Source organism: Onychostoma macrolepis, chromosome 25 (genome assembly GCF_012432095.1).
Source record: "Onychostoma macrolepis isolate SWU-2019 chromosome 25, ASM1243209v1, whole genome shotgun sequence".
NCBI classification, from domain to species: Eukaryota; Metazoa; Chordata; class Actinopteri; order Cypriniformes; family Cyprinidae; genus Onychostoma; species Onychostoma macrolepis.
This window is the reverse complement of record NC_081179.1, coordinates 14,451,090-14,476,106: the sequence shown is the minus strand read 5'-3', so window position 1 is coordinate 14,476,106 and position 25,017 is coordinate 14,451,090. Positions and strand designations below refer to the sequence as shown.

Genomic DNA, 25,017 nt, shown 5'->3' with positions numbered 1-25,017 from the left:
TCTACGGCTGATACTGTTACTGGTGCTCGTAATTGTATGATATTGTTAAAGCTGGTTTTCAGGCAGGGTGCTTATCAGGGCCTGTTTAGCGTGCAGCTTGTGGGAAGGGAAGCCCAAATTGAGGAGAAATCAAGTGGCGCCTTGGTAAGCAGGGTCGGAATTACCGTGATGGACTGGGGCTGGATTTCTCTCCCATGCATATTTTTGCCCATTGTCACGATCTTCGCCCTTAATAGGAGCTGACAGAATGTAAATGGGATTTTAAGGGAACTGGCAAAGTCTGTAATTTTTCTCATTTAGTCCATGGATGAGTGAGCCAAGCCGGTAAGATTTGTATGGGAATTTGAGATGGTTCAGTGCGACATGTCAAACCCTGATTATGAACTCAAGGGAGCCTTTTTACCTTAGCCAATCATCTTCGTGCCGCCTTCCTTGCAGGTTGTCTTAGAAGGGCTAATTGTTCGCAATTACATTTTCAGTGGATAAAATAGATATCAGCAAAATGACAAAAAAGATGACTAGACAACACTTAGTGCTGAATATAAAATGGCTCGTTTTTTAAACAGGATTAATCAAATTATGCCACAGATTAAACACATAATCTACAGTAGCACTCATTGTAAAAACTACAGGCAGTAGACGATCAAACCAAACAGAGCTGCAAAAATAAGGTCTGTTTTCAAGCAGGTTTTCTGAACACGCATTATGTTATAATGGCGAGCTGGTCAGGATTTGTTTATGTTTACACAGTTTGGTAAGGGTTTTTAATTTTTTTTCACAAAGGCTGCATTTATTTGATCAAAAATACAGTAACAGTTTTGACATGGTATTACAATCTGAAATAATCGTTTTCTGTTCATCTCATCTATTCCTGTGATGCAAATAGTTAAAACAAATGTTTTTACTGTCACTTTAGATCAATTTAATGCATCCTTGCTGAACAAAAGTATATAGAAATAATAAAATAAAATCTTACTGACCCCAACCTTTTGAACGGTGCCATATATTAGTCATTTACTTCAGTTATAAGTTTTTAAGGCCTTCTCAAAAACAAGACAACCAGCAGCATTCAAACGAGATTTCCTGAGCACAACAGAAAGCTCCGCCCAAAACTCACCCCATTGGTTGAGCTGGTGTTGCTATGTCAGGCAGGTCAGGATTCTCAAGCAACAAAAATGTTTTGAAAATGCCACAAAGATTAGTGTATAAAAAACACACTTTAGTTTAAAGTATCATTTCATATTATGTTACTCATTTACTGATTTTGAAGTTATGTTCTAAATAGCGACAATAAAAACCAACAGCAATCAAACAAATAGCTCCACTCAAACTCACAAACATCATTGGTCGAGCCACTGTTGCGGTGTTGGGCTGGTCAGGATTCTTAAACAGAAAAATGTTTTGAAAACACAGTCACAGTGTTTACACTTCACAGGGGTGTCAGCCTACAAATGGCTTTCCGTCTCTGCATATTAAACTGATGTAGAATGTATTTTAGCATCTGAGCATATTTAACTTCAGGTTTAAGTATTAAGGGACACTTTTTTCGACCTACAACTGAAGTAAATGATTAATGCAAGTTGTTAAAGTCTTATTAAAAGCCTCAATAAAGCCTACATCATTCTCCTTCAAACCCTCATAAACACTCCGGCTACTTTTGGGCCGGGCCGTGAGGGGGGTGATATTGTGGGGCACTGCGGCTGTAGCTGAGAGACGCCGTGTGTAATGCAGGCTGTTAGTGATGTTAAATGAAGCTTGAAGCCTGGCTGACAGCAGCATTCCTCCACAGGCTCGGCGCTGAGAGAGGAGGAGAGGGGCCAACAAGGGCAGAGTAATGGTCTAAGAGAAACCACGCAGGACACGGCGCTCGTTGTGGCGGACGGGCCATTATCTCATAAGGGCCATTATCTTAATGGGGTGACCGTCTCGATATGACAGATATCACAGAAGGAGTGACACATAAACAGTTTTTATAAGATGAATTTGCCAGTGTACAATCTCTGCGGTAAAACACATTTGACCCATAGCCGTATACTGATGTATATAACCTTGTCAAGGTGAGTTACAGTTGCTTTGTGTGTGTATATTGTCGAATGTTGATACAAAACAAAAGTTTACTCACAAATACACAAGTACACTATTTTCCTTTCTATGTTCATTTGCAAAGAAAGCAAGTGAATAACTTTCCAGGACATGACTGTTTTGAATTCACCCTTTATGAATAGGATCACATTGTCAGTGTTAAATAAGGTTCGCTACAAAGGTACATCATATAAAACTGTTAAATATATATATATATAACTTTATGACTCTGAAAATACATAGGATGGTCTCTCCCAGAGCGCAAGTCTGCGCTAGTCTCTTCAGGTCAGGTAGATAATGTTCGGTTTGACAAATCCCCTGCCACGTTCGCTACGTTTCCAAATCCTGACAGATTTCACTCCAATTCACAACAATGGCAGCAGACCTACAATCAAAGAAATGTCAACAGTTTTGTCGCAAACGTCTTTGTTGTCCATTTTGCGTGTGCTAGGTTGGAAAAACTCCTCACAAAGCTCAGGTATGTTTTTGCTTGCGTTTGTGGAAGCTGAAGCAGCTGATGTGTGTATTCATGTTCATATTGGAAATCCTTCCACACAGAAATTTGCTCGTATTTCTTTGGTCTGTAAAATTTTGATACATCCATACACGTTTCACGATCCAGGTCGCAAACTATCCTGCAACTGATATTGCCAGTTTTGGCGTCAGCAAACAAAAGGTTGGCCGGTTCCAGCTTTGATTGACAGCACAGGGGGATCCGTTCCTCATGGTCCACGTAAACTCCATGACGAGAGGTCCTCACCCTTTATCTTATGAGACTGAAGGACTAATGGAGAGACTGACAGACAGGGCTAACAGGACTATGATGAATGCTCCCCTCCCCCGCCCCGCTGTAGCTTTGGATGATGAGGTGCTTCCGTACGCCGCGCCTCTCTTGGGAAAATCGTCCCCCACTGGCGTCAGGATACCTGGTGGGATTTAACAACACAGTAGTTAGGGCATATAACACGATACGTTGTGCATTCTGCGAGGTTTTGGTGTTGTCCCAGATCCTTCCCTGGTTGGACCCTGACCAAGGATGTACTGTAGACAAATATTCAAGACAGGGAGGAGATGTATTTTCAAATTTGAAGAAAAAGCCCTCTCAATGCCACTGACACTAATGGCTGAAACCTTTTGGGATATTTTATTCCGTAAAATAAGAAATCTGTAGCTAATAGCTTTTTGATTGTATATAAATTAAAAGGATAGTTCACCCAAAAATGAAAATCCTATCATCATTTACTCACCTCAAGTCATTCCAACCCCATAAGACTTTGATTAATCTTTGAAAAACAAATTAAGATTGGATAAATCATTATAAAATCCTAAATTCAGTCTATTCTTCATATAAAGTAATCGTATCTCTTGGATTAAACTGAGATTAAATCAAGAATTGGATTAACTGCTCAAAGTCATACAGTATGAATTTGTTTTACTGCGCCTTTATAACCCCTTTGGATCTTTTTGGTTACCTGAATTTTTAAAGGAGGGTCAAAAACTTCTCAGGTTTCATTGAAAATATCTTTGTGTTTATTTGTGTTTTGAAGATTAACCAATGTCTTATTGTGTTTGGAAAAAATAAATTGTAAAAATATGATATACAGTAACTGATGAATTTTCATTTTTGGGTGAACTATTCCTTTAAGCAACAAAAGAAATTAACATCTTTTAAATGATGTACTTCATACATGCAAATAACCAAAGCTTCAAATGAAATTAAACATGGTCATTCTTAGTGTTGTCTGTTATCTTGCGTTTAACAAGCTAAACTGCGTGTCATCCCTAGTGAAAAATAAATATTCTAAAATGTATTTGAAATACATTTACATATTTTTGTACTTAATAAAAATACCCTGCAGTTTTGGTATGCTAAACTGGTATACTTAAAGTCTGCTAAATTGGAACAACTCATTTTGTACTTAATGCACTTTAATTGTGCAGAAGTAGTGATGAAGTCCAACTGAAGATATACTGCAGTATATTTGATTGTGCTAAAGTGGAATTATTGCAAGTATACCTTAGGTACACATATATCTTGGAATTAAAGTCCAATATTATTCGAAGATCATACAATCCTTATCAAAAGTGACATTAAATCATAAGAAATGTGCATTTTGCTCACGTAGTACTCCAAATAAAGTTTAATTATTATTTTAGTCTTAAGTGATATGTCAGTAAATATGTTAATAGATCTGAACTATACTTAGTATTAACTATACTTAGTAATACATAGTATATAAATGTATTTTTAAATATATTACTTTTTTAGGATACCTTACAATTTACTACACATATGCATAAAAAGTTATATACACTTTCAGGCTATCGTTGTTTGATATTGCATCTCTGATTTTATTAAATTAAAATAATTGCATTTTTAAGCATTTATTTAATTTAATTTTTTTTATTAATTCAATTTTTTAAAACCTATATTCTCTGTAAGTGAAACATACAGTGATATTTATTATTCTTAAAAGATAGGCTTATATGTTTATTATTATTGGGATCCAGTGAGGTATTTTTCATGACACCAGCCTTTTTGACAAGCAAATCTAAGTCCTGAGTTGTTTTGTGACACTTACTGTGGTTGTTTTCACTCGGCCTCCCGGCTGTGCACACGTCCAGCCTGTTCTGTTTACCAATAGGTCACAGCCTTCGTCATCCAAACAAGGCATCATCTCACACCATTGTCTGCTCCTGACAATGTGCGCTGTTAAAAGAAGAGGAAAATGAATATGAAAAGGAAGTTAAATAAAAGAACCAACCTATTTCACTTCCGTAAGGCCATATATTTCTTTGTGAAACATTCTATTCAATATGAAATTAAACATAGAGTGGGGCTTATCATAGTGTAGTCATTTTATTTTTTACTCTGGATTGACTAGAACTGTGTTTTAAGATGATTTCATTGGTCCACCTGATGTGCAAAAGAACTGTGATAGAATACTTTACATAGTAGAGGAAATTTACCTAATAAATGATTTTAGCATTATGTATTAATGTCATGAAGGTTAAGTTTAGTTAATAAATATAAAACCATCATATGACATAGACTAACATAGTTTGTCTTAAAGGAATTCCCATAAATGCATACAATTCAGGAGGTCAAGACATAGTAAAATCAGGACATTTCATGCAACAAAGGCAAATAGCAATGAGAGAAAAGCGCTCCAGCACTTGGCCTAATATCCTAAGCCTTTCTCTTTGAAACAGATCGCTGAGGTCCAACAGTGAGAATTTTTTTCCTGAGGTAAGATTGTTTTTGCACTTAATCAAACATAAATGTCTATTTATAATAACTAGGGCACCCTTACATGTTCATTTGCATACCATGACATCCCAATTGGCCCTTAGAGAGAGGGAAAAAAGGGAGGGAGGAAGGGAGGGAAACTGAGAGAAAATGAAAGAGAGAGAGAGAGAGAGAGAGAGAGAGAAAAGAGTACATTTGTGAGGTAGAGAAAATGATAATCAGAGTGAAATATAACCCAGGGAAGCAAAAGTACATAAATATCAGGGTGGCAGCATTTGTACGTTTGGAGTTAGGCTAACAAAGTGTTTGGAGAACAAGTAGGTACAAATGGAGGCGAAATGTCATTCTCACCAAAGGAAAAGGCACGTTCTTAAAGGTAAAAAATAGTTGTAGAGATGCCTTCCAAACTCGGTAGTTTGTTATGTAGTGAATGTTTCCCTCACAGCATCTACTCTAGGGACTAGCTTCCGCTACTAATCTCCAGCATTAGTATTCACTGTTATGCCCTGGGCCATAACGACAAATAAAAGAGCCTTTCATGCAAATTCGGTACATCTTCATTCTGTAGGCATGATTCACAAAACCGTAGGTTGCAGCCATTGGTGCTCTTATCTATGTTTTAAGATTAGCATGCTATTCAACGCAAGTCTTATATGTAGTTTTTCAGATTTTTAAAAAATATTAATTCAGAGTTGGGTGTGGGTTGGTTAGCTTGGTTGGTTTCCCCTGCCAAAAAGTAAACAACAACAGTTGTCTTGACAAAGGACTGCCTGCATGCTTAAAATAGTTTGAAAAGAAGGTTGTGTCGACCTTATGTGCCATAGATAGATGGCACAGATGGATAGATACTGTAGCTGGATGGATGGATGGATGGATCAATAAATGGTATATGGTTTGATAGATAGATAGATAGATAGATAGATAGATAGATAGATAGATAGATAGATAGATAGATAGATAGATAGATGAGTAATTAGATGGATGGAGGTATAAACAGATAGATTGGATTACATTCCAAGATTTTCACTGAAGGTCTATGTGATTTTTGATAATGCTCTATGGGAAAAGCGCAAGTCAGATCAGAAAGCAAAGTAACAGCATCCCAAGTCAGACTGAAGGACATGAAAAGCTGGAAAGCTCTAGGAGCCGTTACATTTTATAAATGTCTGGTCTTGCATTAGGGATTTGTCAAGTTGACATACTGTAATAATGATGCCCCCAAAACCCTTTATTTCACAGTAAAATACTCAGCTATTCCGAAAAACCCCCAGATCCCACCTCTAACTCATTCTCTGCCTGTCTCGGGCAACACGTCGGATCACTCCGGCCTCCAGTGATGCATGACACATGACAGATCATCAACATTTTAACACTTTAGAGAAGTAAAGTCAACAAATCCACAAACAACAGCCGAAGAGAGTCCTGTCAGCACAACACAGTAAGCTCTCAGACTCTGTCTCTAATGAGCTATCCCTCGTCCCCTGCTATTGAACATTGAGACTGTCACTCCACGGATGCCAAACAGACTATGACAGAGTGCACAAAGTGCCTCTGAATCAATACATCAAAGAACTCTCTGAACTTGGAGTTTCTGGTCAAAGGGGCACAAAAGTAATATGGAAGTTGCTTACTGAGACCAAAATGTGACATTGTCCAGATAGAGATTTTGTGTACCTGATTCTGAATGAAAACATCTTGTTCTTGCTTAACTCAGATTTGCATTGCTAATTCCTCTTATTGCTAGATGCTGGAAATCGAATCTGTTGAATTATAATCTGTATATTTGGAGTATCCACACGTTGGCAGTTTGAAATTAGAAAAAGGCAAAACAAATATCAAAATAATCCCTGCAATCAATTCTTGTGAGAAGATTTTCTTGCTAACTATTCATGCATCTCTCTTTGCTGCTACAGATGGCATCTAAATTGTGACAGATCACTGGATACCTCCATTATCACACCCAAAATGATTTCTCTCTAATTCTTTTTTGTATACGTAAAATATTCAGTGTGCCTTTCAGCTGTGGCTCTGCAATTTACAAATATTTTATCATTAATCAAAATTATTCAATGCAAAAATTGCAGAAGGAAATATCAGACCTGGAAAGGCTCTGAAAAGCTGAAAAGTTTTTGTTATGTGTAACTGTTCTTTGTCAGCTTTATATGAAGATGATCCAACAAAAATGATACTTTTCACTGATTTGAAATTGATGCAAGGAAAAAATGACCAATCAGTATGCAAATAGATTTAAGAAAAAAAGGCCAATCACAATGCAGTAAAATTACAATTTGAATATTTAAGAAACAAACTGAAATTTTACAATGCTACCGTGATGACAAATTAATCATTTGAATCAAAGATTTGAGTTAATTTGTTGAAATGGATAGTTCATGAGATTAATTGAACTTCTAATATTGTATTTGCATCTAAAAGGGATAGTTCACCCAAAAACAAAAATTTATGTCATTGTTTACTCACTCTCTACTTGTTCGAAAACCTGTACAAGTTTTTTTCTTCTGTGAGCACAAAAGAAGATATTTTGACGACTGTTAGTAACCAAACAGCTGTTGGTAGCCATTGACTTCCATAGTTTTCCTAGTTCCATACATATGGAAGTCAATGGCTACCGTCAAATGTTTGGTTCTTCAAAATACCTTCTTTTGAGTTCAACAGAAGAAATTCAAACAGGTTTGGGACAACATGAGAGTGAGTAAATGATGACAGAATTTTCAATTTTGTGTGAACTATCCCTTTTGGTTTACATCAGAGACATTATTTAAACATTTATTATTAATGGGCAAACAAAAAGCACATTAAAAACAACAAAATGTTGCTTATTTTGTTGCGAATATTAGATATCTCGCCTACGTGCAAGCACTGTAATGGTGAAATTCTGTATTTTTTTTAAACCTAAATTTGATTTTTATAATGGGTTCTTCATAATGTTCTGAGGAAAGGTAGTTCCAGTCCTCAAGGCCCTGTCATTCCTGCCCCAGTTAAGACTTTAGCTGTGACTGATGACCGATGCAGAGGCCGGACTCGAGATTTATCGGGACAATAAATGAGATGGGCTGCTCATTGCAGCGGACTGCGATTACTCAAACGTTTGGCACAGACGAGAACATCAAACATCTGTCCATACATTTTTACAGCGGACACAGCTTGAGAATCCTATATGTTTAACATTCACAGTAATGGCACACACTAGTATTCAGATCAGCGCTGCTAACACAGGAACTGCCCATAATTTACAAGTAACACATGTTGTTGTTTATAATGAATTCATGAGCTTACATTTCAAACAGTTTCTAAGCCAAACCCCTTCTGTTCTCAATGTTAAGCCTCCCACTGAGATGAAATCAGTGAGGGGAATTTATGATGTCATAAATTGGCCAGCTAATGAATTGGATGTGAATATCAATGAATATTTTCTATCTATTGTTTTGTGTCCATCGTTCTCACAATGCCATTACGCTGGTATTGCCTGTGCCGCTTTTCACAAAGCTGCTGATTTTTCTATTGCACATATTTCACTCAAAAACAAACATACAGTATGATCAGTGTAGTTGGATTCACAAATAAACAAGTCTTGTAAACCAGGTCTTTTAATGAATCAGTCACACGTTATTGGTTTGAATCAGTCTGAATTAATCTTAATGAAGAAAAATCTAATCTGAATGAATCACTGGATATGTTAAAAATAATCACAAACTCTCTGGTTTGAATGAGTCTAATGAATCCTTTTTTAAATGAACTCTAATCAATCAGTCTTATCGGTTACACTGTAAAAAATGGTCGTGATTTTAACGGTAAAAAACTGTGAAAATGCTACAGTAAAAACCTGTTAAATGGTTAACGGTAAGTTCCTCTAATATATACGGTGAAAAACTGTAATAGACATTTCAGACAATTTTACAGTGAAATACCGTTTTTGGAAGTGAAAAAGAATGTAAAATTTACAGGGGAAAAACGTAAATTGACGTTCCCAGAAATTCCTGCGTTGCATTTCAAATTCGATAGTTTTTTCTTATCAGTTATGCATATTAGGGTTGTATGTTACATCTAATGTTGTTAAATTAATGTTTATTGCATATTTCAGTTTAATGAGTCTCACCATGATGGTGTTTAGTGTTTGTGTGAATGACACTGTGCACCTTCTAGATATGTTATTATTTAAAAGCTGCTTGTGATGGGCTTTGGTTCATCATGTGACTTTTTCATCACCATCTGCATTTGGTGGTTATCAGTGCATTACAAAGGTACAAAACAGATTTCAGTACTTCAATAGGTTGGTATATTATCATTATATCAGTTAATAAAATTATGGTATTTAACTGTAAATTTAAGTTAAAACCGTAAAACCTAAAATGTTGCTACCGTATTTTTTACGGTAGAATTCCGGCAACCACAGCTGCAGTGTTTTACTGTAAAAAAAATGTACAGTGTACTTAATAAACATCTGAACCACAAGTTATTACTTATAGTCATACTCAACTCAAAATCAAGGAAATAACTGTTTTGTGTGTTTGAATCATTAGCATTACTTACTGGTAATATTTAAAATTTTACTCTCGTCTCTTTAAGACATTAAAACTTTAATTCAATAATTGTACTTTATTTAATGTATTTAATAATAATAATAATTAATATGAAGCATAATTATCAAATGTATACACAAAATCTAATATTTTTAATATTTATTAATAATGTAACCTTTTAATGTTTTAAAGATTCAGTTTATTAAATTGAGGTATTTCATAGTAGATTTATTTTCATATTTATATATTATAGAAATACATACAAATTCACACACTTTGTACTATTGTATTCTATTGTATTCTCCTAGATTCAGTTAATATTAAATATATTTTGAACTAATATTGAGTTAGTTTTTTATATTTTCCGTTTTAATGTTTTAACCTTTAGTTAACAATAGTAAAATATAATACTGTATATTTTGAAATATACGCTGTATCTTTATTTTGTAGAAAACATTTACACCATCCCAAAGCTTGCTTTGATAGCGCCCCTGAAACAGAATAATACACTTGGATTAATCACCAAATGCACAAATATGTGTACACTGATGGTCCTCACCACCGTAATTGATTCTAGAAAACAAAATTAAGGTATCTTTGTAAGAGGATGTTTGTGTAAAATAATATATGAGGAGTCAAGGCGGAGAGTCTGTGTAATCTGTGTTATCATGGGCACACCTGCAGACACTTCATCACAGAGCATGCTAATTTTTAGAGCATTGTGGAAACACAGAGAATGCATTATATAATTAGTTTCTAGTGGGACCACTTATGTCAAGTCTCTGTATTTATTTAGTGGGTGAGCCAAATAACAATATATTTTGTGTCCTTATCTGTCCTTAGAAAGAAGCCACACCAGCAACTGCAACCTGTATTAAATCTAAACAATGTGTACATGGCAGTTGTAGCTTTAGGTGTCCCCGACGTGATATAATCCCATATGAAGCAGGTGCCATCTTGACTTTGGTGTCTTGATTGATGGCGCAGAACTTCTCGAGCCACTCACGAATGTTTTGGGGAGCCGGTATCCCATTTGTAATGCTGGCGCATAGACACCCGCGATACGAGGCAGATGCTTTTGAATTGGCTGCCTGAGGTCAGCCCTGACCTATCACATCCATCTAGGCTGTGTGACTAGGGAAACATTACTAATCCTTGGGCTGACATTCCGAATTCGATTGTGGAGTCAAAGATATGGAATTAATGCAGGTGTTCGGTGAGCGGGACTTGATTATCCTGACACCTGGCCGACGATCACCTTGTCTAATTGTTAAAATGCTCTCCTTCCTTTGACTTTCCGCATAGTTTTCAGGGCATATTCCAGCTGTCGGCTCTCACCTCCCCGCTACCACCAGCTGAGGGAATTGGGTTCTGTTGCTGTCACTTCCCGCCCGCTTCCAGGCAGAATCCGCAGTCCCTCTGTGTCCTAACATGCCGCAGCCGCCTCTCGTTTAGCTTTTTCTGTCTGATGCGATATTGATGCCAGATCTTTCCAGGCCACTTTGATTCTGTCTACATGAAAACTTCATGACGGTTTAATTTCCTGTTGGTTTGATGATAAATTCATTCTAATTGCTATGTCGACGTCATTGCCCAAGACGTCTTAAGAGATTCCACAGAGCAAATGTGTTTTCGGCTCTGCTTTTCTTGTTATTCATTTTACATGCAGGCGGTTTTGCAGTTAGAAGTGACCTGTCACTGTACTTGTACAAGTGAAAATTTAATTATACTACGAACATGAATTATACATAATTCCAGCCTGGTTTCATGCCAAAGAATGTGTTTTCCATTTTTCAGTCTGTGTGTGAGCGTTTTACTTTATGTTACTACGATACGCTTAAGTGCTACGCCTCCAGGTTTCGACTATATATTACTGTTCAAAAGTTTGGGGTCGGTGAGAATTAAAAAAAAAAAATTTTTTTGAAAGTATTCTCTTGCACTCACCAATGCTGCATTTATTTGATTAAAATTACAGTAAAAACGTTAACATTGTGATTATTACAATTTAAAATAACTTTTCTAGGGGTGACCCCGAATAGCCGACGATTCGATGCTTCGATAGGAGGAGCCAGATTCGACTCCCAATCTCACAGTCGAATATTCGCGGGGTGTTATGATCATGCTATTTTGGCTATATGGGGGTGCTCAAATGTCTGATTTCACATAGAACGTCCGGTTTTCTCATAATAAGTTAATATACAGCCTATTATGATAATGCTGTAAATAAGAATCTGAAAAGAAAGAAGCTTTAAATAAATATTTTAGCGTGCATGAATAAATCCAACCACCCCTATAGATTTAAGTTTCACTTTTTATAACATTTCAAACAGTTTCTAAGCCAAACCCCTTCTGTTCTCAATGTTAAGCCTCCCACTGAGATGAAATCAGTGAGGGGAATTTATGATGTCATAAATTGGCCAGCTAATGAATTGGATGTGAATATCAATTAATATTTTCTATCTATTGTTTTGCGTCCATCGTTCTCACAATGCCATTACGCTGGTATTGCCTGTGCCGCTTTTCACAAAGCTGACAGAGGAGCATCTTGGCGGCAGGGATTTACATCTTTAACACGACTCAAACTGACACAGACAGAGCGAAAGACTGGATTTTTTTGATCAGGTAGAATACAAGTGATTTCAAAACATTTTGGTCGGTTTATATATATCGTGTGTATATTCTTTATCTCGTATAAGATGCATTTGGTTGAGTTACGCTGCAGTAAAGCGCTTCGTTGTACAGTGATTATCTCTTCTGCGCGCAGCGCAAGCAGTACAAACAACAGTAATATTAATGACTATGACTGGGACTGTCATATACATAACATTATAATGAGAACACTATTATAATAAAATGCTGTGAATTTTTAGAGTTTAGCTCCCGTGTTTCTGTACGTTGTTACGTGATGAACGCGTTCACAAAAGGAGTTCATTCAGAGCTTCGCAGACATGTTCATGGTTCACATTGTTCACATTCGGGGCATTTTGTGCAGATAGCCTATAAGGTGTAATATTAACGTTATGTTGTATAAATAACGAAGCGTATTCTATATGAAATAAATTAGTTAAATCCCATTGATTAAAAAATTCTATCATTTGCTTCATTCTACTGGTCATCTTCAACGTGCGCAGCTTAAAACAGAAATGCAGAACATTAATAACTGTCATATACATAACGTTATAACGAGAGCACTATTGTAAAATTCTTAGGGTTTCGCTGACATTTAATGTTAACTATCTTTTAATCAAAACATAAAAAATTATTTACCCTGTTTGTATTTGCAAGGCATCCGTTACACATTTTCCCTGTGTTAATGTCAATAGGCCTAATTATGACTGTCGAATGTCTGACTTGACTCTTGGTAATGTATTTTGCTCCTCCCCCAAACATATGATTCGACTATCAGTCGACTATCGGCAAGATTCGAAAATTCCTATTCGACAATGAAAATCCTTAGTCGAGGACACCCCTAAACTTCTATTTGAATAGATTTGAAATTCTATTCAGAAATATAACTTTAATAATAATTAGAATAATAAATTCTAATGTTGATTTGATGCTCAGGAAACATTTATTATTATTATAAATGTTGATAATAGTTGTGCTGCTTAAAAGAACATGACAAGTAAAATATACATTTTTGTACTGTACGTGTAATATATAGTATATATATATATATATATATATATATATAAACTCTTCTTTTTATAACAATGACTGGTTACTTCAGTATGCAAAATGTCATAACTCCCCAAATACTAATATTCTATTTCAGATTAATTTGTTAATAATTCATATTAATTCATGATATTTGTAAAAGGTACTTTTACAAAGTAAAACTTTTTTGAAATAACAATTAAGATGTGTACCGTCGTATTTATTTAACATTTTTGGAGGTGTTGCACCAAATGACATTTTAGATTCAATTTTAATTACTTCTCTTAAAAATGGCATAAAAATTTGAAACATGAACTTGGCATTTTATATATTTTACACTAGATTTTTAGTTTTAGATGTTTCTCTTTTCACCACAGACACTCTTATTTGTCATTGAGCCACATGTGATCTACAATGTCATCTTGTTTTACTGGTCTTCAATGTGCTAAACACAAAAGTCTGCTTGCCTTCTATCAGCAGGGCATGTTTCCTCAGTGCTGCTGTCGTGAGACTAAAGCCTGGCAGTCTTAGTACTAATACATAATGGCAGATGTGCGCCTATTCTTTCTCAGTATCAAAACCTGTCTGATTACCTGCCTTTTATCAGATAAAGCCACAGGGCACAGAACAAGATAAAACAGCAGCGTTGCCTCATTTGAAGAGATCAGGCTATATTTAGCAGAAGCTTTTTATCCAAAGAAACAAAACAACTGAAGAAATCGATATTTCTTTAATAGCTTCAGACACTCAAGAGTAGCAAATTACACAAAATTAAAAGCGAGTAGGGTAAATAGTTAAACGACAAACAAGACTGAAGAAATATTGAAGGAGCTGTGGAGTTCAAGAAAAGATTGTCTTCGCAAGCAGGGGTAAATTGTCAATTGGATACACTGAGATTTTCTTTCTAAGCCTTAAAATTATATCTGAAGAGCAGAATTCATTGGTTGTTATGAAATAACTGCATTTTTGAAAGGCCAAAGCCTCAAGACCTCTGCACGCACCAATGGAGAAATTGTATCCGGCTATCTTGTTAGAAAATGCCAACTTAGAGTGACTGATTTTTATTGTCAATTTGGTTTGCAAGCCATGAACGTAAGTTATTGGAGGATTTTACAATAACGACAATGAGGAATTACTGAGGCACATTTTTTTTCTGCTTGCATTGTTCTGTTTTTGCTCATTTATGTTTGTAATCTTTATTGTTTACAGGATTCTGTGCTTTTTTACGACATTTCATCAGCCAGGGTTACTGATTGGCATGTGGTGGAGCCCACTACAGGTGATGTAAGGTCGTAGAAACATGGAGGACTGTGTCTTTCAAAAGCAATTACTCAAGAACACCTACTTTCATCTGGCCACGAAGAAACTCCTACCTTACGAAATATGTCTTGAAATTACTCGGGTGTCATAGCAACAACTGAAGGCAAGAAGACATACGACCACATGAAGATAAGTGCAGGTCACGCTGAAAACCAGTCCACGCAAGACTAAAACTAAATTGAAGAAAAAGGGAACACAACAAATGTACTTGGAAAAGCTGTAAATGGCAAATATAATTAAAAAAGCTCTCATTTGCTTCTCGGATACAGTACAAAAGCAAGCTGAAAAGAAAGTAATCAGATAAAAAGACTCTGTATTACATATTTCCATTATGTTCACTTCACAAAGCAAACGTACAGTGACATTAACCTGAACAAATGACTCTAACGAGCCAGTTCTTTTAATGAATTGCTCAAAAGACTTATTGGTTGAGTCTGTCTGACGAATCCTTCACTTAATGAACTCACTAAATCTGTCAAAGCGCTTATAAACATCTGATTGACTGAAATAACATCTGATACACTTTCTAAACTGCAAGTCATGTCAGTCATTTTCGTCTCAAAATTAAGCTGTGCATGTTTAAGTTTAGTTTCTCAAATCTTTAAATAGACCATTTAAACACGATTTGTCATTTGTGTTTGCAAAAGTTTAGTACTTAACAAAAACAAACTACTCAACAAAACTACGAACAAATTACTCAGTGAGCCAGTTCTTTTACTTACTAGTTTGAATCAGTCTGATGAATCATTGATCTAATGAACTCATTAACATTGGATTAACTGCAGCTCTTTCAGATATGTTGGACTCGATATGCAGATTTGTGTATTTAAAAATTTTAGAAACTCAGGTGTTTGCAAAAGTTTGGTATTTAACAAAAACAGACATCCAATTCAACTAACATTATCAGATTCGTAAACAAATAAGTCTAGTTAGCCAGTTCTTTTAAGGAATTGCTCAAAAAACTTGCTGGTTTGAATCATTCGGACAAATCCTTCACTTAATGAACTAACTGAAATACTGAATCCATTAGATCGTTTACTCAACATCTGACTCATTTAATGAACCACAAGTCTTTCAGTCATGTTTGACTCTAAATTAAGCTTTTGTGTATTTAAAAATAAAAATTTTAGAAGCTTAATTTTGTTCATAAGAAACCCTAGGTGAGATTCTTAAATAACAAAAACAAATGTATATAGTCTGATTCATGAACAAATTACTCCAGTGAGTCAATTATTTTATTGACTCACTCAAAAAGACTTACTAGTTTGAATCAGTCTAATGAGTCCTTGATCTAATGAACTCATTAACATCGGATTCACTGAATTAACATCTGATTCACTTACTGAACTGCAACTCTTTCAGTCATGTTGGACTCAAATGCAGCTTTGCGTATTTAAAGATTTCAGAAATTCAAGTTTGTTTATATGACAACCTGTAGTCTAGATTCACTTGTCATTTGTGTTTACAGAAGTTTGCTATTTAAATAACACACAGCAGCTCGGAGCTAATCTCACCAACTCAAAATTTCCCCAGCGTCCGTCACCTCATATCACATTACACACGTGACCTCAGGCACTGATGAAACCTGCAGCAACATCCCAAATCCTGTGAGTGACACTTCAGCCACACTCACTGAGCAGTGTAATCTCACAGATCAGACTGGAATCTGAAAGCCCCAGCTATGGATGCTCTGGTGGGCTTAGAGGCAGTGGCACCAAAGCCTGGATGAGTCCCACCTTAGCCCCTCCTCATTCTTACCATCCACACATGCTGGACTGGCTCTGGTAGTGCCGGCAATCTGGCCCTTCCTGCAGGCACACCTGGCCGTCTGCCGGGCGATGGTCCTCCTTGGCTGACTGCTGTCCCTGTCCAGAGTCACGATTTCACATGTACCCGCCACCAGCTGACCTGAATGAAGGACAAAGAGTTTAGAGAAATGTCAGCTGGGCTTTCAAAACCACCAGGATTATAATCAAATCTTTAAGAAAATGTGAGTGGTGCCAAATTCCCTGCTACAGTGCTAGAATGATGTGGCTGGTGGCCAGGGTGTTCTTACATGTTCTGAGTGGTTTTTAACATGTTTATATGCGGTCACTAGGGTTTTCTTGACTCAGGTCTAGGGCTATATGATTATTTGAAATAAGGCTGCGATTTATTTAAATAAATGTATGCACTGCATGTTTCAGAGTGAAGCGCAGCTCTGTGTTTATTTACAGGCAAGCGGCTCATTTTCTGGTGTTTCAGTGTTTCGAATCGGCTCGGTTCACAGTAAATTTAAATGCGTCACACAGGCTCTTCTCTTTGTCGTGTATATGCTGGAAGAGATGGTTCAACCAAAAATGAAAATTCTTGTCATGAAAAAATACAATGGAAGTCAGTAGGGACCACATTCTTCAAATTATCATCTTTTGTGTTAAGAAGAATAAAGAAGGGTAACAACTGGAGGGTAAATAAATGATAACTTTCATTTTTGGGTGAACTGTCCCTTTATGTCGATTTGGGAATGCAACATACACCAAACATCTTCCCATCATTCCTTGGAAAAAGAAGCGCTTATAAACTGCTGTCAACAAAAAACAGAAAAATATTAGTATTTTGATATTTACAGTTGTATTGTAAAATCATAAATTTTTTTGTAAATACTCCTTTTTTTTTTTCTTTTTTTTTTACAATAAATTATTACAAAAAATTACAATTAGTGATATTTATTATTTTTAATATTTCAATTAAGGTTATTATTATTATTATTATTGTAATTTATTATCATATATTTAGTGTTGTAATACTAGTATTATAGTGATTATAACTTAATATGTAATTAATATATGTTAACAATATGTATAACACAATATATAATTTTTGCATTTTGCAAAACAGAATTTTTCATTGCAATCCCAGAGTTTATAAAAAAAAATCTCAATTTGATTCTTGCCCAAACTGTGCAGCCCAACTCTTCAGAGTAAGATATGGATTTTTCTCTTTTGCTCGATTTTTCTTCTGGCAGGTGAAAATAATGTCTGATTGCAAAGAAAGGTAAAAGCATGGTGCATGATTTGATAGCATAATTGTAGCAGAAATGGTGAGAGATGAGTAGGGATGTGGGATGAGCGATGTGGTTAAGTTTAAAGGTGCATATATAAGCCATTTTATTTTTTGCTTTTAATGAGTAGAAAACTTTTGATAGCAGTGACAGTGTTCTACCATACAGTACATATGTCAGAAGTGACTCCTCAAACTGCCATCTTTTGTAAACACTGTGGGTACAAGTCATGCATTCCGTACAATAAATAAATAAATAAATAATATTAACCATTTTATGAAAATCAGAAAGATGGAAAATAAGCAAAAAAAATATAGAAAAAGAATTGGAACATGTCGCAAGCCAGATTTGAACCTGCATCTCCCATACAAGCACCGCAGTGCACTGTTTTCATAACTAGCCCACAGCTTTGACAGAATAAATGGATTTTTACGGTGCTGAGCTGTTAGTTTCCCTACTAATATTGTAGACTGAGGCATCACCCTTGTTAGCAGACTGATGGGGACCAAGTTCTGCTGAAGCTGCACACTGCAGCCATTGTTCAATGTTCCTCTATTATCCTGCACCTGCATAAACAGGAATCTATACACACGCTTTCATCAAGCCAGTGCAATATGCTGGATATGGACCTGCGACGGTGAATCATGTCCTAGCGGTAACGTGTCAGCGGAAAAAAGCTTGATGAAATAGGGTGGGCTGCAGATCCACAAACCCCACCGTAAGTCCAGACAGATAAGCAGCGTACAACCTCTTGAGAGAGTGCTTATGTTAGATGATGATTAATCCAGCATCAGGACACCTCAACACCCCCAACCCCCCTTACAAAGAAATGCTTATTTATATAATTAGGTTATCCATTGCCAAGCTTTCAACAAGCAGTCGGTCAAAACTGGTCATGTTATTACCTGCAAGACAAAAACATATTAATCTAACCACTACCACTGATCATAAAGAGTGTGCGTGTCAATGCACAAGCTATCTCTTTTAGGAATCTAACTGATCATTAGTTTTGTTATTACCATACATCCAGTAAGCAATTTCACATAATTCCGAACCTTAAATAAAAATGATTTTATATTATTATTATTATTATTAACGTGCAATAAAATATAAATATATACATACATAGCAATAAGAGAGTAAAAATAGAATATAAAATAATAATAATAATTTTAGTAATTATTTAAAAAATAATAAAAAAAATAATTAATATCAATAATGTGTAATAATAAAAAAAATAATAATAAAAACTAGAATAAAGTAAATAATATAATATTAATAATATTTTTATTTTTAATGTATTTATTTAGTTATTTATTTATTCATTCGTCTTGAGGTCACCAGAAACCGTCAGAATTTAGCTTTTCACTACCATTTCTACTCTTCTCCCTGGTCCTTATAAATGAATGGTCTGTTTTTCACTGTTTCTGTACACTGTAAAAAAAAAAAAGAAAATCAAAAGTTGAGAAAACTTAAAAGTTTAAGGCAACCATCTTCAGGAGATTTTAGAGTTTTCTCAACTTGTTTTCAGTTTATACAACAAAAGGTTGAGAAAACTCAAAAATCTCCTGAAGCTGGTTGCCTTAAACTTTTAAGTTTTCTCAACTTTTGATTTTTTATAGCTGACTGATAAAACATGGACTTGATTCCCAAAATCTAAGTATTAATAAAGAATTGTGTTTAATGACAGGCTGAATTATATTGTGACAGATGCACAACAGACACTAAAATCAAACTAAAAAGATCATAGATATTATTAAAAGTAAACTCCACAACCAATAATAATAAAACGAAAATAATGAAATAAAATAAAATAACTAAAATATGCTACATAAACAGATACAATCAGTCTGAAATGATCAAGGACACTGTTGAAAGTAAACTAATGTTCATAAAAGTGTAATCCACACCCACTAATAAAATAAAATAACTAAATAAATTCTCTCTCTTAACAGAAGAGATTTGAGTTCTCCAAGTTACAGTACGTTTCATAGTACTTCAAGCACTTTTATCTCAGAAGATCAAAGAAAATTTGATTCCTTGTGATATGGCCGCTTTAAACCCCATCTACACTACAGATAGAGACAATTACGTTCACTACTGAAGAAAGCATCCAATCAGAGAACTGCATCGGAGTACTGCAACCATTAGCAGTATGTAGTCTGTGAGCCACTGTGATTGAGTGTAGCCGTGAGTGACATATGAAGGTGTTTGTCTGTAGCACATGATGGATTATAGCATCTTCTCGGCTTGATACGGTGGCCGCTGGAGTTATTGACATGTAAAATTACCTGTATGTCTGTATATGTATCCAGCTCAAGTTTGATCTACAGTGTGTGAAACGGTTCATCTGACCAAACATGCATGAGCTCCAGCACAAACGATGATGGATGGCGCTTCCACCACCAGACACGGCATCAGTGCAGAGGTACTGAATGTAAAAGCACATCCAGGCCGGATTGGTTTGGTTTGGTTTGCATATGTTTTTTACATAAAAATAAAAAATGCAGCTTTTTTACATTTATGAGCATAGCTGGAAATCTGTTTGCCCCAGGCGGCAAGAGAAAAGAAGCCATAACTTTCAGAAGCACATGGAGTCCTCACTCAGCCCATCACCGATTCATCAGGATGCGAAGCAAGCCCATCACCTTTTATTACACCCAATATTTCAGGCGACGTTTGAAACTGAGACGGAAATATTGCGAGTTTGTCAAAACTGCCAAAATAAACACAAAAGAATCTGAAGGAAAGTTCTCCAGACGACCCTTGTTGCTAGCAACTCCCGTCATAAAATACCAAGAGAGCTTTCAATTCAATCTATTTTTGGCCAACTGAGTTGCTGGAGCGCTTCAGTGATTATTGGAACATTTTCAAGAGGTGATTTGATTTTTTTCCCCCCTCTTGATCTGTTTTCCTCTTCTCCAGACATCATTTCTCACTCTCCTGCTCTTTCTCTCTCTCTCCGCAAAATCAAATATCAGCATTCCTCTGAGTTACAAGAATCAGAAGGCATTGCTCTGGTGTCTGCTCTAATAGCTGTACGTCGGCTTTTTCTCTCTTCAAAGACTCCGAATGGAGCTGAAGCTCTGGATAAAGTGGAATCGTTGATATGACAGGGCAGATACTTCAGCATTACATCATCACAGAATATGATGTTAGCGCGACTGGCAGGAAATGAGAGCGGCGATGTGGGTGGAAACTCCTCGTTATCAAAGTTGCTCAGAATTGAATAATGTATTTTTCAAAATAAGCTCTCTGATTCTGCAGACGTGGGACAAAACGGGCTACGGATGTGAAAAATAAACGTTTATGTACAGAGGAATCATTTTGGGTTTCTTGCTGCTTCCATTTTCTCACAAAATATGTTTTTTGCTTGCTGTAACTTAAAGTGTCTGGCCATCAGATAAAAACAGTCATGTGTACTCAGTTATTTATAATAAATATTTGTAAATCTTACTTTCACCTAGACTAAGAATGAATTGCGAATACAGAAACAGTTTCAAAATGATTGTCTGCTATTGAATTGTCACCACAGTCTGAAAGAAATGATGACATTTTGCATCACACACACATCACTATTTTTTTTTTTTTCTGGTGTTGCTAGCTACAAATATGGGAAGTGATCTAAAAATCACACAGCTGTGTTATAATTTGTATTTAAAAAGTAAAATGGTAACACTTTACAATAAGGTTCATTAGTTAACTACATTAGTTAACATGAACTAATAATGAACTGCACTTATACAGCGTTTATTAATCTTTGTTAATGTTAATTTCAACATTTACTAATACATTATTAAAATCTTGTTAACATTAGGTAATGCACTGTGAACTAACAATGAACATCTGTATTTTTATTAACTAACGTTAGCGAAGATTAGTAAATCCAGTAACAAATGTATTGCTCATGGTTAGTTCATGTTAGTTAATACATTAACTAATGTCTAACTAATGAACCTTATTGTAAAGTGTTACCAGTAAAATATAACAGTTTACTGAAAAACTATTTATTTATTTATAATAAATATTTATAGTATTGTATATGGTATATGTGACCCTGGACCACAAAACTAGTCATCAGGGTAAATTTTTTGAAAGTGAGATTTATGTGTCATCTGAAAGCTGAATATGCTTTCCATTGATGTATGGTTTGTTAGGATCGGACAATATTTGGCCGAGTTACAAGTCTTTGAATATCTGGAATCTAAGGGTGCAAAAAAATCGAAATATTGAGAAAATCACCTTTAAAATTGTCTAAATGAAGTTCTTATCAATGCATATTGCTAATCAGAAATTAAGTTTTGATATATTTATGGTAGGAAATTTACAAAATGTCTTCATGGAACATGATTTTTACTTAATATCCTAATGATCTTTGGCATAAAAGAAAAATTTATAATTTTGACCTATACAATGTATTTTTGGCTATTGCTACAAATATACCCCAGCGACTTAAGACTGGTTTTGTGGTCCTATATATACAGTCATGGCCAAAAATATCGGCACCCTTGGTAAATATGATCAAAGAAGGCTGTGAAAATTAATCTGCATTGTTAATCCTATTGATCTTTTATTTAAAAAATTAACAAAAATCTAACCTTTCATTGGATAATAAGAATTTAAAATGGGGGGAAATATCATTATGAAATAAATGTTTTTCTCTAAACACGTTGGCCACAATTAACGGCACCCTTTTATTCAATACTTTTTGAAACCTCCATTTGCCAGTTTAACAGCTCTAAATTTTCTCCTATAATGCCTGATGAGGTTAGAGAACCTGACAAGAGATCAGAGACCATTCCTTCATCCAGAATCACTCCAGACCCTTTAGATGCCCAGCTCCATGTTGGTGCGTCTTCTCTTCAGTTCACCACTCATTTTCTACAGGGTTCAGGTCAGAGGACTGGAATGGCCAGCAGAAGCTTGGTTTTGTGCTCAGTGACCCATTTTTGTGTTATTTTTGAGGTTTGTGTTTGGATTATTGTACGGTTGGAAGATCCAAACATGGCCCATTATAAGATTTCTAACAGAGTTAGTCACTTATTGATTTTATATCTGTTGGTATTTGATAGAATCAGTGATGCCATGTGTCTAAACAAGATGTCCAGGACCTCCAGCAGAAATATAGGCCCACAACATCAAAAATACAGCAGTATATTTCATTGTACACATGGTGTACTTTTTATCCCTGTGTTCACCAAACCCATCTTGAGTGTTTGCTCATTTTTTAGTTTCATCTGACCATAGAAGTCAGTCCCATTTGAAGTTCCAGTTGTGTCTGATAACTGAATATGCTGGAGTTTGTTTTTGGATGAGCGAGGAGAATTTTTCTTGAAACCCTCCCGAACAACATGTGGTGATGTAGGTGATGTTTGACAATTTTTTTTTAGGTTTTCTGACCCTGAGACTCAACTATTTTCTGCAATTCTCCAGCTGTGGTCCTTGGAGAGTCTTTAGCCACTCAAACTCTCCTTCTCACCGCGCATTAGGACAATATAGACACACACGTCCTCTTCCAGGCAGTTTCGTAACATTTTACGTTGATTGGAAATTCTTAATTATTGCCCTGATGGTGGAAATGGGAATTTTCACTGCTGTAGCTCTTTTCTTAAAGCCACTTCACTAATTTGTGAAGCTCAATTATCTTTTGCTGCACATCAGAAATATATTCTTTGTTTTTTCTCATTGTGATGGATGATTAAGGGAATTTGGGCTTTGTTTTCCCTCCTATTTATATTTCTGTGAAACAGGAAGCCATGGCTGGATAATTTTATGTTCATAATCACCCTGGAGCGCTCACAATTGTGAATATGAATGGGAATATACTTCAGAGATATTTTACTCATAAGAATTTCTAGGGGTGCCAATAATTGTGTCCAACGTGTATTTGAGAAAAACATTTATTTCATAATGATATTTCCCCCCATTTTAAATTCTTATTATCCAATGAAAGGTTAGATTTTTGTTAATAAAAGATCAAAAGGATTAACAATGCAGATTCATTTTCACAGCCTTCTTTGATCATATTTACCAAGGGTGCCGATACAACAAATTTTAATTTCTTTAATAACCTTCTATTCAAATTAACTTATTTCTTCTGTCAAGTATTTATTCTTTTAAAGATACATTTTCATATTGCTTGTTTATTTTTCCTAATTTTCAGTTTTAGGTGGTGAGTGAAAAAGTAAAACCTTAATTTTAGTGCATAGAAACATTCAAAGGATGAAATGCTACATTTGTGTTATAAATCATTTAATGATCATCTCTGATTAACATACAACTGCAAATGTATTAACTTTTAACTAATGGCATACAAAACTGTTGGACAAAACCAGTGCACAGCTTTTCCCCCTTTCTAAAAAACGCTATCTTCTCGTCCTGTCGTGTTTGACAACACCCAGCCCTTCTCTCCCTTTCTCTGTGGTGCCCTGGAGGTGAGCCTCACTCCAAAGCTGGAGGAAAAAGCTTCACCATTCATCTCCAACTTCAGGCCCAAATAGGCTGTAATGACTGGGCTCTGATAGACGCCGGAGAGAGAGGAGTCCATAGAGCTATTCATGGAGACTAATCAGCATGCCAAGAGCAAAGCCTGGCTCTGCAGTGACTGAATGCAGACTGTGAGCACCCCTCCTTTAATCTCTCACTCATTCATTCGGCCCTGCCGTGGCTTTATGACAAACCCGATGTGGCCTTCTCTGCTGTTTCCCGCCACCTTTCCTCCACTGCCTTTTTTTGTCCTCTGCGTCCCGTGAGTCAGAGTAAACAATCATTATAGTGTAAGAACATTGGGCTAATTCAGAGGAAAACACACTGAATGTGAGATGGTGGTATTAATAAAGCGTGTTCACCCCAGGACGAACCATTACGACACCATTAACACGGCAAGAATGCAAGTCGACACTTTGCTAATGGTCACAGGGCCAAAACGCTCGGATAAGCTTCAGATTTGCTCGCATTGTTCTAAAACGCCTCTAAGTGCTGCAGCTTAGACGTGTTAAGCGGCGCAACTCGTGATAGATGATACGCCCTCCCTGTCTGTTTAAATAGCCCCGCTGACAGCGAAATGTCTGATTCATCTCCAACCTCTTCGAGCGCTCTCCCCAGGATCTCCTGTATACTCCAGTGCATGC

The 25,017-nt window shown here is 35.9% G+C and overlaps 1 protein-coding gene across 3 annotated transcripts in view; it reads right to left on the bottom strand.

Annotated features, from left to right (window-relative positions):
- Positions 1-1,972: 1,972 nt before the first annotated feature.
- tafa5b (TAFA chemokine like family member 5b) overlaps positions 1,973-25,017 on the bottom strand; it is a 47,916-nt gene continuing 24,871 nt past the window's right edge. For all 3 annotated transcript variants that reach the window (XM_058767524.1, XM_058767525.1, XM_058767526.1), the window contains 3 exons: positions 16,606-16,755; positions 4,665-4,792; positions 1,973-3,008 (listed from right to left, as the gene is read on the bottom strand). In XM_058767524.1, the coding sequence (XP_058623507.1) occupies positions 3,000-3,008; positions 4,665-4,792; positions 16,606-16,755 (287 nt within the window). In that variant the 3' untranslated portion in view covers positions 1,973-2,999. The remainder of the gene's footprint in view (positions 3,009-4,664; positions 4,793-16,605; positions 16,756-25,017) is intronic.